Source organism: Pseudopodoces humilis, chromosome 8 (genome assembly GCF_049639895.1).
Source record: "Pseudopodoces humilis isolate 2021_Gansu_Grassland_sample_001 chromosome 8, ASM4963989v1, whole genome shotgun sequence".
In the NCBI taxonomy this organism is placed as follows: domain Eukaryota; kingdom Metazoa; phylum Chordata; class Aves; order Passeriformes; family Paridae; genus Pseudopodoces; species Pseudopodoces humilis.
In genome coordinates, this window is record NC_142207.1 from 12,140,394 (window position 1) to 12,154,355 (window position 13,962).

Consider the following 13,962-nt stretch of genomic DNA (forward strand, 5'->3'; position numbering starts at 1 on the left):
ATAAATATTCCGTCTTAACACTTGAGTGACAAAAATGCTGCTTTATAAACACTTCTGACCTCCAAAATCCTAATCTGATCTTCTCAAAGTACATTTATATAAGAAAAGAACAAACAAAAAAAAGGGAAATACGCAACAAAAAAAATGCTAAACTAATGCAGAAAATAGGGGGATGAAGATGGTGGACTTCAGAGACTCCCAATCAAGTTCTCAAATGTGAATGAAAGCTTCAAACACTATAACTTTCTGATATATGGCTTAAATGCCTAATGACAGAGGTAATTTCAGCTCAAGTGTACTTTTGCATTTCCAACCCACCTGGCGAGTCTTTAAGAGCAGCCAGATTTGCAGACTTCCTGCTCCACTGAGACATCCCGGCATGCAGTGGGATAGTGATGTCAGAAGCCTCATGATCAGCTTTAGAGCAGGGAGTCTGCCTATGGGTATAAGACAGATAAGTCCTTTTATTTCATTATTAAGCAGCTCTCCAAAGAACTCCACAAATATCATTATTGAAGGGGTGGGGGAACCTCAGAGAACTGCTATTGCAAGTCTGTTCGTAGCAGATCTGCAAAAAAACTCTAAGTAAAAGGGCACTTGTACTGAAATTCCCTCTAATCATGTTTATTTGGGAGCAGGCAGCATCATGCAAACATTGAGTCACTGAAAAATGGTTTAAAAACACTGAAACTTTCCTTCAATTATTTTAATTCTATTTAGAGGCCTGACCTCACAGCAAATACATAGTTATTAAAAAGTCAGAATATATACAGACAGCTGAACTACAGTCCCAGTTGATCAGAACGGCCACAACCCGCTATAAATCCATCTTTGAAAGAAGTCTTGATTTGGAGGAATTCCACTACACTATTATTCCAGACAGTCATTTCTGTCCACACACTTAACCAGCCAGTGGTACTGTGAATGCTTCAGACTAAACCAAATAACTCTGGAATTATACTCTGTGTATGACCACACTTGATTGTTTTGCCTATCTCCAAAGGATAAAATTGCATAAAATCCAAAGCTATTAAGGAGAAGCTACAGCTTAAATGAAAACCAAAAATGCCACAAAATACACCTGAGGCCTTTCACAGAACCATACACAATTATTTTTATTTATTTGAACTCTAATTACTCTATTACTAGTATTCTTTTTTAACATGTTTTATATACAAATTGAAGGGTAATGATTATTGCACATGATTAAACAAATCTTTATAGCCACAGAATAACATTTTATGGAAAATTTTAGAATTCAAGTTTTAAGAAAATCCTTGATAAGACAGCCATTCAGGCATGGGACATTAACACTACAAAGCTATGTTAGGCTGCCTTGAAAGTTAATCTCACTACATATCAAAGAAGTACTCTGTGAAAACTGATGCAACTTTTTTGAGTTCTCTCATTTGAAGTTTAGAGAAAAAAAATTCTATGAAGGTAAATTCTAGATGTGTTTTACTTTACAGTAAAGAATCAAACAAAGCAGACTGAAAGTGTTTTAGGAAATACATGAAGAGTTAAGTGCATTTCAGGACGGAATAAAATTTAAATATTAGCTGCACTAACAGCACCAGAAGGTTTAAAATCTAAGACTCATCATTGCAAAAGAACTAGGAATGCACTGCTCTTATGAAAAACAGTTACAGAATGATAGAACAGTTCTGGTTGGAAAGGACTTTTTAAGGCCATCCTGTCTAACCCCCTGCAATGAGCAGGGACATCTCCAACTAGGTTGAGTTGCTCTGATCCCCATCCAATATGACCTTCAATGTTTCCAGAGACGAACATTCACCAACCTCTCTGGACAACTTGTGCCAGTATTTCATCACCCACATTGTAAAAATTTCTTCCTTATATCTACTCTACCTACACTCTTCTAGTTTAAAACCACTTCCTCCTATCCCCCTTGTCATATTATATGCCACCATAATATATTCAGTTTTTCAGAAGATTATGGAAGTTGTATGTAAAGAAATGTTTTACTTACTCTGCCCCGTTCTACTTGAGTTGTTAACATTACAACCATAGAAGAGCCTTGCTCCCAAGTCATCTGCCAAAAATCAGGACAAGTGTTCGGTAATGGACCTTGACAAGCAATGTACTGGTTGATTATTGTGGAAGAAGGGATTTCCATCTAAGAGAAGACAAAGTCATTATTTCAGTTCCTGAAATAATTCCAGCAAATGGAAGTCAGGCATCAGATATTTACAGTTTAGTAATTAATTTTTAAAAAAGCATCCATGACATTAATTCTATTTCTTAAGGCTAGCAAACATGAATTTGCACAGATAAAAATTCTTTAAGGGTTTCACATGCAAAATTACTACAAAGATTCAAATAGACTTTACATACGAACTGACAGTCATATAGTTGCCATAATGAAGATTAATGGTTGAAAAAAGAAATAACAGAGCAGTTGGCAAATAATTCAGATGCAAATATTTCTTGCTCTGTGGGTTTTTGACACTAGCTTTTAAAATACAGATCTCAGAATTTAATATCTGGGTTTTTTCATTAAAGTAGCTGTAATTTTGCTGTTACTAGCAATGAAAAAAACAAGATGCAAAAGAAACTGATGCCAAATTAAACTTTACTGTTGTTGAACACAACTGTCAGAAAAGTAATCAGAAAAGAAAAATTAATTGCTCTGGAGAGGGCTGGCTTCAGTTTGCATCTTTTCACATTAAATGTGGGGCTAGACTTTAACATTTATGAAAAGATGTGCCACAAAACATTAGGAAGTAAATATATCTACAGGAAATTTCAAATCATCTGACTAGAGGATTAGTAGCCATTCTAGCCTGAAATAGATCTATAAAAATAGATTTTTTAAATCAATTTTTCATCAAAAAACTGTAGAACTACTTAATGTCAGAAGCACTTCTGAAAAATACTACTCACATTTATATAATTTGCATTGATGTAATCTTCATTACTTTTTAAAATAACCCGTGTAGCATCATCTGAAAAAAATTTTAGAATTATGTTACTTATTTACTAACCACAGTAAAATACTTTTAGAGCACATATACACACATAGCAATACTTACAAGGCGAAATGTCTCTGTATCTATTTTTGGAAATGTTTTGAGGTAATCTGGCACAAGACATTGTCATTCCAGGCTTTTTCCTATACAATTGCTAAAAGACAAAGCTGATGGTCAGAACATAACAGGTGCAATAGATTCATCATTTGCCTAAATAGAACTAGTTCTAAAAAGAGGTGCTGTTTAGAATATAAACTAGGGATCAATAAACAGTGCCTTCAACATTTCAAAACATGAAAATTCTTTTAAAATAAAGCACTATAAATTTAGTTGTGCTCTGGGATCACTGAAAATGACCAAAATGTAACCAAAATTTGTTTAAAGACAAAGTGAACATTAAATTTCAAGCTTCCACTAGAACACTGATCCAGAGAAAAAGCAGTATTGTATAGTGGTAAATGAATTCACTGGTAGTGACATCCCACTTGGTCATCTGGGGCAAGCAGATTGTGTTGTGTATGTATGTATGTGAGTATAGGCATCTACCTACATTGCACTTGTTTCAGTCAGAGTTTTTGGGTTTTTTTCCCAGATGTCCTCCTGTATTCCAATAACTGAAGAACAAATCCTGGTTACCTTTCACTTTTCCTGCACAAAATTGCCTTTGAGAGGTTCCTGCCCTTTCATGCCTTAGTCATGCATTGCCACAACCCTTGTGCTACAAAAAATATCAGTGAAATGATGCAGGTTCAAAAAAATTAGCTTAAAAACGTTTGACACATTGAACCTGCTAGGGAGAATGAAAACTTCCATTAAAACAGAATTTGAAATAAATTAGAAAAAAACCTACTCTTTCTAATTATAAAAGGAAATTTTACCAAAGTTCTTAAAGAATAGTATATTAAAATATATTTTATAAATATATGTTGCAAAGTATAATGCTAGGTCTCCATTTGGTGAGTTCACAGAATTTGCACTGCTGTGTTCTGCAGACTATCGTTTCCTGCTTTAAGCCACTCGTTCTTATGTATTTAAAATGGATATCACCAAGGCACAAGTCAGTGCTGAAGAAAGACCATGGCTATCAGCAGCTTAATGCCTCACAGAAAATGCAGTGCTGTTCTGAAATATGTCAGTAAAATCAACTATTTACGAAATACACAGTTACATTAACCTTTAACATTAGGGCAGTATTTTCCATTGGTTATTTTACCTTCCCTTACTGAGAATGCCCACAGAATGTCAACAGCTCAGTGTCACTCAGTTTCTACAGCAACCTGGGTATGGAATGAAGGCCTGAGTACAGAATACATATTTTGGTAGACATTCTTCAGCCTTCATCTTTATGAAAGTATTTTATTAGCATGTCCCTGATAACCACAGAAAGTGTAAGTAATCAATAAAGCTATTTATAAAATGAAAAGCTAAAATTAGGTATTCTTAAGACATACAATACAGGATTGATATTTTTCCTTGGTTGTTTTCCTTTTGAGAGTGTAAGACAATTGTTTCGCTAAAGGAGGCCGACTGTACTGGAATTTAACTGCAATCTGCTCTGTTTAAAATAATTGCTATCCCAAAAGACCTGGAACCAGCTCCAGGCAGTATAGTACTTACATCAAACTGAGCCAAGACAGTTCCAGTGATAAGCCCCTCTGCTAACTGAATCATGGATTCCCTCAGAGCATTATCATCCTGATGGACACCATCAAGTGGAGATTTCTCAGGGATGTACTGAAAATCAGGCTCGCTCTCCAGCTTCTCTTCCACAACATCATAGACAGCTAGAACAAACAAAGGTGTGAATGCTCTGACTGAAGATGCTGTTTTACTAAAGTTAGCTGTAAGTAATTTATTTAAAATAGCAAAACCACTACATTTCTCCTGTATAAAAATCCACATTTATTAGTACATTGAATTGAGTCCCCATCAGCAAAGAGAGGAAGCCTTTACTGATCATTATAATCCACAATAATATTTTTTTTTTGGTGTAGTAGTAATTTTAAGTGAAAGCCCATCATTGACAGCTTAGTCAAAATCACAAAATTTTGATCAAAACTCACATGATACCCTGTCTTGTCTGATATAACACTCTAATCTCAGATTCTTACATCATGCCTCTGATATCACTACAGATGCATTTACATTTTTCTTACAATTCACTCAGAACTCATTTTAGGCTTCAGTTAATAGAGCAAGATGTGCAGACCACCTGAGAAAATTGCAGTTAATACATGGCATTATAAAGCTATCAATGCTCTATGTGTGCTTTGCCTGTAAGCTCAGAAATAATATGCATCCTGTGCTACATATAACAGACATATGCTGTTCAAAAGCTTGTTTTTAAATTATAAATTATAATTATAAATTATATCACATCACTACAAAGAAGGAAACTGGCAACTCTTGACTTCTACAACTCACATGTATTCATCCAGAATTCAAAGACAATCAACACACAAGGGAAAAGTTAGGTTTTTTTAGAAAATTTGCAAACAAAGCTTATAATTTTGTCTGAAAAAAAAAGTACACAAAAGCTGCAAGAGAACTTAACACACAGAATGACAGCATATGTAAGTGGGAAGTGCAAATTAGTGAATAAGGGAAAAAATTTTATGAGGTGGATGAGTTACTCTGCAAAAGGAATTTCAATTATTCCAATTAAGCAGCAATATTTTTAATTTTGCTTTTTCCTCTCCAACTCTACTGTAGTTAGGAAGTGCTGCAGAATTAAATCCAGTGCCCATCTGCTGGCTATTATCCAACAGTGTATTTTGTGAACACATTGCATAAGCTTTTATTTACACTGCATTTTAGCACTTCTACTAAAAACTACTACTTCTACTAAAACTTCTCAAGCAGAAATGTTACCAGTGGTTTTGGATTGTTTTAAAAATGTATGGAAGGATTTTGTATATACTGACCTCCAAAGTCACCCAAACACTGAATATTTGGTGAGGGGTTTTTTGTTTGTGTTTGGTTTAAATTTTCCTGAAGGGAATAACAATAACCTTATGAAATATATTCAATATCTATATGGCTTTCTGGACATTTTTATCAACGAGAGTGAGAAAAAAATTTAAATTAGCTCTCTGTTAGAAATACTTGATATCTGACTTTTTTATTAGCTTTCAAAACTTAGTTATACATAACTCCTTAGATTATTGGGTCAATACACTGTGTTGTCACAATTCCTTTTCAGGGAAGGGAGTTATTTCTTACAGGTTAAACATTCCATCCTAGGACACTAAATGGAGGTTAGATAATGAAAGCAGGGTGTGGATTTTTATTTTTAATTATGATGTACAAGCCACTCACCATTGGGTCGAACTAGGAGCACAAGTTCCCCTGAGTGTCTCTCACAGCTAGCTTTAATAAACATTACAACTTGGTCATGGGTATGCTCTGCTATATCTCTGCCGTTAATCAGTACAACCTGGTCCCCTTCATTCAAACGAGGGACACACAGATCAGCCTGCAAGGTTCAGGGAAAAACACAAAGTCATCTGTAACACAAGCCATTACCGATTTCTTACCTTAAAATAACTTCAACTTAAACTTTACCTTAAACTAACTATATTAAGGCTCTCAAATCCTAACAGCCCCATTGCTTTGTGTGCTGCACTGCATTCAAGTGATAAATCCAAGTGTTACACAATACACAGGCAGTGCCATTCCCATGTGCAGCTGGGAGGTGACTGGCACTGTAACATGTCTTTCAGCAGCTGTTACTCTACCCCTCAGCTGATGCAGAAAACTCATCTGTTTGAATCACCTTTTATATAGGCAATTAAAAAGCAGGATGTTTTTATCTTTGAAGGGAGGGGAGAAACATGGCAAAACTGTGTTCAAATCAATTTCACGGGCTTAAATGCTTCAGGTCTGAAATATTGCAATGGTAATGGCAAAAAACAATGCACAACTCCCAGTAATCCCAGAGAGAGGAATCAGGTGATAAAAATTGTTATTATAATGACAGTCTAAACATCATTGCAGAAAAGAGAGAGCACAAGCCATCACCAGCTATCTTCTCCCTACAGAGTGAATGTTTAAAACCAATTATTATACATGTTATTAAGCATTTCAGGAGAACAATGATTTTGGCAAACATTTCAATACTTTCAAAGAGTAAAAAAAAACCAAACAAAAAAAAAGTAAAAAGAAATGGTTAACTCCACTCTAACAGGCATCAACAGAGCTGACTCCAGTCACCTGAATACCAGGTCAGTATTTCTGACAATAAATTCACAAATATTGTGCCTAGTTTGGAGACAATCTTATAGTCACTAAACATCAGTAACAACACACAATCAGACCTGATGAATGATTCATAATGTCTGGTTTTAATCTACTGCTTGGCTTTACTCAGCTACATCTGTCACTAAAGTAAGACATTTGCTATTTTAGTTATTTTTAACACTCTTTCAATATGTAATTTATGTGAAATTACTGAATGTCTATATCTAAAAAAAGCAATAAAGTAAAAGTATTTTTAGGATGGCACAGCTCAAGTACCAGTGCATACTGAGCATCTGTAATGGCCTGTAATTTTCAGAAATTAAACTTTGTTTCAGTAGGAAAAAATACTTTTGGGGATTGAAGAACTTAAAAAAATATGCTATACAGCCCCATCAAATTCTTACTGCACGTAACTTGCTTTGTTCTGATAATGTTATAGAGAAAACTAATTTTTATAGTCAGCTATGAAATAATTTATAATTTTCATTACATCCTCCAAGATACACAGTATTGCTACCAAGTCTGTTTTTTTGATAACTTACAGGTGTTCCTGGAGCTACCCTGGACACTATTACCGGCATCTTCTGATCATATCCACCCTTTAAAAACAAAGTAAATTAGTAAGAAATCCTAAATGTCAGAAAATAACCTTGGTAAACATAAAAGGAATAGAAGTAATGTTACCTTTACATTGAAGCCAAACCTTCCATTTTCGTCTGGTTTCATTCTGATCATAACAAGATTGTCATGAGGGACACCACCATTGGGCTAATAGAGAAAAGTTATATTATATTAGTATATATTTTGTTCACAGTTAGATTTTGAGGCTATTGTATCTAATAATTCTGCAGTCTCCTTATCACATAATTGCTCCTGGACACTTGAGAGAATATCAAGAACACAAATATCTTGGGTTTTTATAAAAGAGAAAAATTACACACTTAAGAGTCTTGGACATAACTAAGTTAAAGTTCTGTTCTGTCAAAGCATGCTCAAAGTAACAAAGAATATTAGAAAAAACTAACTGACATCAAAACTCTAATAAAAACAGCTTACTAAATGGAAATTTCTTAAATTCATTTTAATTAAGACCACAGTGAAGAGCTGCAGTAAGAATGTAATGCAATGAAAAGGACGATAATTGAAGGCATCCTTTTGTTGCTATTAATTAGCAATATGCCAGCAGTAAGCAAGGAAATCCTGGTTCCCAGCCCCTTACTCCATTTCCAGTCTAGCAGAGTATGAGGTGTGACATATGCTCTGCACTGATTCAACTCTGAAAATTTTAGCTGCTTTTTTCTTGGTTTTATTTGGATGACAAAAACACTGATAAAGGAAATGCCAATAACCTGAGAAATACTAGCTACCTTTTTAATCTGAAAAATACCAACTTAGTGCCACTGAAGTGATTTTTAGTTGGTTCCTGTCTATATTTATTTCACAGACTGAACATTAGCTAGTATTTCTATAGTTCTTCTAGAGAGGATGCAAAGTAATAAAGAAATGTATTTCAAAGAAGTTTTCAATGTTACTGTTACAGCAGAGCAGAAGATATTCAGAAAAATAAAAAACAACTTAGAAAAGCAAATATTTGTATATGTTAGAAAGTTCAGAACATGGAGTTTCACTAGGTTAAAGAAATCTGCAGAACTTGGCTCATTAGAAGTTAACTCAGTTGCAGGTGTCTTCTGTTCTTGGTTAAAATAAAATTTGCTAATTGCATTCATAGTAATGAAAAAGTGAAATTTGGGAAAGCAATGACACAAGAAATGTTAATGAAAAGGAAGGGTCTTAGGAAGCCTAATCATATGTCAATCATTTCAGCCTATGCTCACTGGTGTGGGAGATCAGGCAGAATGAACATCAACCAAGTGCTCACTGGCAGTGTTTGGCAGCTTTTGTGCCACTGCATTTCCCAGACAGAAAGGAAATGCTAATTTCCTGCTTTAAGATGCTATTTTGAGCAGAAGTTTATAAAGCAAAATGTGCAGAGAGCACTGTATGCCATCATTAATGTATTTGACCGAAGGGACTTTGACCACACCTGTTTTCAAGTACTTCTGACATTTTCAGACTAGATACTTAGGGACTGCAGATGGAATAAAAAGTTGTCATTCCCATATGTGTCACACTACCTTTCTACACACACTCTCCATATATGCAACAAACAAAGGAAGTTCAATAGCTCTACGAAGTCAAAATGGTGAGGGGTTTTCTTTAAAATACTTGAGATGGAACAGCAGAAGACTTTAGTGGTGCAGGAACATGAATTCTGGTCAGAAAAGCAATTTTGAAACAAAACAACGTTCCAAAAATTTCAGTCATGCTATGTTCCTTCTTCTGCAATCCTCAAAATAAAAAGTCAGCAGCAGACCAAATTAGATGTTAAATCACAACAGTGCACTGCCTTCAGCGAGACTGCATAAATGTGTTCCACTGGAGCACAGCAAACAATCACACTGACAATGTGCAGAGAAAAAACCATCTCATTCACGCAGCTGTGTTGGTTTTGCAGAACTAAAGGAGTTAAAAAAGCGAGTGAAAGTTATTTTTGTCAATTTGGTAAAGAGAATGGAATACAGGGCAGAAAAAATTGATGACCAAAATAACGGTATCTTTCAAAACAGAACAGTACTTCAATGTGACTCAGGTAAGCACCAGCTGAAGACAAAGCTGTTACAGATTCTGTTTCACTATTTAATTAAAACAAAAAATTTTACAACTTTCCCAAAACACTCAAAATTTTAAAACCCACTTTTGAGTCTTTCATTAAGACCCCAACTATGAAATTAAACAGGGATTTTCTGGGAATCTTTGGTAACAGGTTAACTTGGTTATAAAGCCAGAGAGAACCATATTTTTATGTAAAAAAAATAAACTAAGACATTTCTAAATATCAGTTTGGGGAGGTGACTCAATTTTGAATGCTTGAGGTTGATAACACTGTTTACACAGTGTTTGCTACATCTGGATGTTTTCCCATCCTGCAACATGTTTCTTGTTTCTATAATGTTCACATCAGTATAAAATCTAGAACCAATGGAAAACTTCTGGAAGGACAAAAATCACAAAAATTATCAGGGAGATCTCTCAGTCAGACAATCAACTGACTGTGTTACTCATCTCACACATTCTAGATTATGGAAAAAACTTTTGCTCATTTTTTTATTTGCTGTCAGAGGCCTCTTGAAAGTCTCTTCCTTGAAAATTCTGATGACAAATGCAACCAAAGACTCAAGAATCTTCTCCTGATAAAACCACTCTAGAAGCTGGTAAGCATTTTCAGGTTTAGCTTTTTAGCTAAAGCTAGATTAAACACCTGCAATGTCTTCTTTAAAACTGATGGCAAATGACTGCTCAAAGAGGAGGTCAGGTAGAAATTTCTGCATGTGCTGAAAAGCTAATGCTCAAAATGTTTGCATAACCATCCCAATGTAGTGATTTGTTGTCAACCGACAAAGCGCTACCCAGCAGCTGAAGCAAAACCAACAGGAGCCAGTGAAGGGACAGCACAGATAACAGAAATGTTGCAAGGTAACGCACAAACACAGCAGCTCTGAAAAGCTTCAGAACCAAGCTCATGTAAAATAGGACCATAATTCTGATAAAAACTTACAGTGGATTTTTCAGGTGATGCAGGAACATCAAATGTTTCATTAATATGGTTATCCAGTTCTTGCTGTGAGTGTGAATGATGAATTTGGTTCCAACTGTTCTTTTTAAATTGTTTGGGTGGTAATGCTGGAGGCTGCCCATCCATAGGAGTCTCTTGAGATCTAAATACCAAAACAGAAGTACGAAGTGGAACAATCACGAGATATTGACAGATCTTCCAGGGATGCAAATAAACTGAAAATGTTAGAAGAAACTCAAGAGTTTGAGAGATTAGCATCTCTCTGTATCTCTGTATTTTCAGAACCTCAAAAATGTACTGCAGTAGAATATATTGGCAGCCTATGTTTGCACCTGTTGCAGAATTTTTCTTGACAAGTAACTGTACACACAAACAGCAAGTTCATCTTTTACCTATGACCTTTTATAAAATCGTTTTAGCATGCTTAACCCACTACTTCTGATCTGCAAGCACTCCATTCTAGATTAATAAAAATGCTCTCTGTGTTTTTGTATAATATGGAGAATTTCCTTTTGTTAGTCCTCTTGGAATAAAAGCTTAACTGTGTAATTTGTATTACATAAATATATGATTCATCTTTCATTATATGGATTCATATTTAAGAAATAAAAAAAGCATTTGGAAAGGCTCAAAAGGGCAGTGAGCTCACAGTTCCCATTAACTTGGTTTGAATGCCAGTTTCTAAATACCAGCAGGATATGTCATCCTCCACAGGCTCCCCACTATAAGGCGCTATTAAGTCATTTAGCTTTTCAGACAACAGCCCACCGATACCAGATCCATAAACCATCAAAAATGAGCTTACGGGTTATAGCTAAATCTAAACAGAATGCTACTATCAAAAACAGGGGTGTCTGTTCTTTCACCCACATCCCTCGCTTCTTCCTTGAAGAACTGGTGCTCCTCCCTTGACTAAGGCAGCTTACACCAAGCAACCAAAAATATTTTTGGACAAGCCTGGGTCCTCTGTTTTATCTCAGGGCTGGACACTCCCAGAGGCAAAAGCAGGACACTGCTCCTTTTGTTATCAGCAAGCTGTAGTGGTAACTCATCACATAACTCCCTCCAAATCACATGTGAGCAGTTCTAGTGTATTCAGTAGTCTCACCTCAGTGAACTGGTAGCAGGGCAAGACTCTCAATATAAGACTGCACAAGGTTTCAAGCTACAGCAAATCTGAAAACCTAAGGCGCACATCAAACTCCATACCATAAAATATGTCTCTGGGCAATTCAAGAAAGGCAGTTCCCGGATACATGTTCAAAAATAAAAAAGTCTGAGTATTCTGATTTAAAAAAAAAAAAGGATGAGTCTCTTTCAAAAAGCATGAAAACTGGGAAATAGAACACTTCACTTTGAAATGCCAAACATTTTCTGCTTCAGTTCTAAAAAAATTAGTCAATATTCTTAGAAAACAAAACTGGTAACATTTTTGTCAGTGTATGCAAGAAAACAGCACATTCAAAAAGATCCCAACAATATTTTTCTCTATTTTTCTGCTTTATTTCAACTTTCAGAAAATATTTTTTTCATGAAGTGTTAAAAGAAAAAAAAAAGTACTAATTATTCAGTCTGATGTCTGAAGAACCTCATGTTCAAAACACAGTTGGGAAGAAAAATAGTATTTCTTAACACTTCTCAGTGCAAGTAACAGAAAAAAGAGCACATTTCATTTTTCAAGATAAGCAGCTTTTCTAAATTCATTTTTGTGGAGAGAAAAATATGATGATTGTCAACATTTGCAAAACAAATCTGCAAGGCAGCTATAAACTATTTAGACATAAGCTTACAAAGGTCACCCAGAGATTTTTAACTGCCTATGCATTCATTCAAGTCTGGCCAGCACAGATTACTCAGTCTTTTAAGTTATGTATTTTCCTGAAAACAATTACTCCTGAGAGTTTTAAACCGAAGAAAAAAAGGAACAGAAAACATGAATAAAAACACAAAAGAAGTTATTCTGATAAAAGCAGAAGATGGATCTTATGTTTGACTAGATGTCTGTACATACACGTCAACAAACACAAATAAATTCCTACCGAATACACAAACTTATAGAAAAGATTTAAAAAGTTACTTAAATGAGCATTTTACAAGCAGCAATGCAAGTACTGTAATATATTAACATAATGAATTGTGAGAACTAACAATCAAGCCTTGGGCATAAACTTCACTGCTTTATATTTGCCCAGTCAGCTTTGAATTTCCTTATGAATGCTCAGACAATGGCAGTGAAAGCAGCCTATTTTGCAGGCAAAGCAGCTCTCTGTTACTGAATTCAGCAATTTACATAATAATAAAATAACACACAGACCCTGGCACTGGAGCTTTGGGTATTTTTGTTACAGATATCCGGTCTGATCTTATAAATATATTTAGCAAAAGTTCCATACACACCCCCATAAATTTATTAAACTAAGCACTTATCACGTGCTCTTGGAATTTGAGGTTATAACTACCTCAGGGAACTACAAGCACTATCTCTCAATTTAGTGTTGAATAGGATACGCAGATGGAGAAAAGATGTTCAATTAAAGGTTATATCAGCTAAGCTATAATATCCTTCTGAACTGCATGGAGACTATTAATTTCTTTTGCTATGTTGATTCCAAACTCAAAAAAAATCACTAAAGTTATTGCCAGTCAGGTTAGCCCCTCTTTTTCACACATATAAATCTGATCAATAAATACAAGTTTCTGACGAATTAGCACATGGACTACGCAAATCTTTTCAGTCAGAAAGGTCAAATTGGCTAAGAAATAGCTTTTTGGACTGTAGAACACTATAGTTTAAAAGTACATAGCTAATATGAACTTCATGTCTACTATTTTCCTTCATAAATGGCAAAACTTCAATCAATAACATCACCTTAAATCTTCAAAAGACCTTGATGGGGTTCACATATTCTTGAAAGTCAACGATCTCATTCTTAAAAGTATCTTATACAAGAGATCTATAGTGGGATATTACATTTTAGTTTTAAGCTTCCAACAAGAGGGAAAAAAACTATAAACTCAACCCATAACAATTAGTGATGGAAGTGCAATACTTTTTCTGCTTGGGCATAAAAAGTGCAAATACATGAAAAAGAACAGCTG

At 35.0% G+C, this 13,962-nt stretch overlaps 1 protein-coding gene across 5 annotated transcripts in view; it reads right to left on the minus strand.

Annotated features, from left to right (window-relative positions):
- The window catches only part of PTPN4 (protein tyrosine phosphatase non-receptor type 4), a 111,578-nt gene that overhangs the window by 13,482 nt on the left and 84,134 nt on the right, over nucleotides 1-13,962 (minus strand). For 4 of the 5 annotated variants that reach the window (XM_014249392.2, XM_088058643.1, XM_014249393.2 and 1 more), the window contains exons 16-23: nucleotides 10,846-11,005; nucleotides 7,914-7,997; nucleotides 7,772-7,828; nucleotides 6,309-6,465; nucleotides 4,608-4,774; nucleotides 3,054-3,144; nucleotides 2,905-2,966; nucleotides 1,991-2,137 (exon numbers count right to left, since the gene is read on the minus strand). In XM_014249392.2, coding sequence (XP_014104867.1) covers nucleotides 1,991-2,137; nucleotides 2,905-2,966; nucleotides 3,054-3,144; nucleotides 4,608-4,774; nucleotides 6,309-6,465; nucleotides 7,772-7,828; nucleotides 7,914-7,997; nucleotides 10,846-11,005 — 925 coding nt within the window. Of the gene's footprint in view, nucleotides 1-318; nucleotides 438-1,990; nucleotides 2,138-2,904; nucleotides 2,967-3,053; nucleotides 3,145-4,607; nucleotides 4,775-6,308; nucleotides 6,466-7,771; nucleotides 7,829-7,913; nucleotides 7,998-10,845; nucleotides 11,006-13,962 lie in introns of all 5 variants that reach the window. The other variant, XR_015773065.1, reaches the window with a different exon arrangement.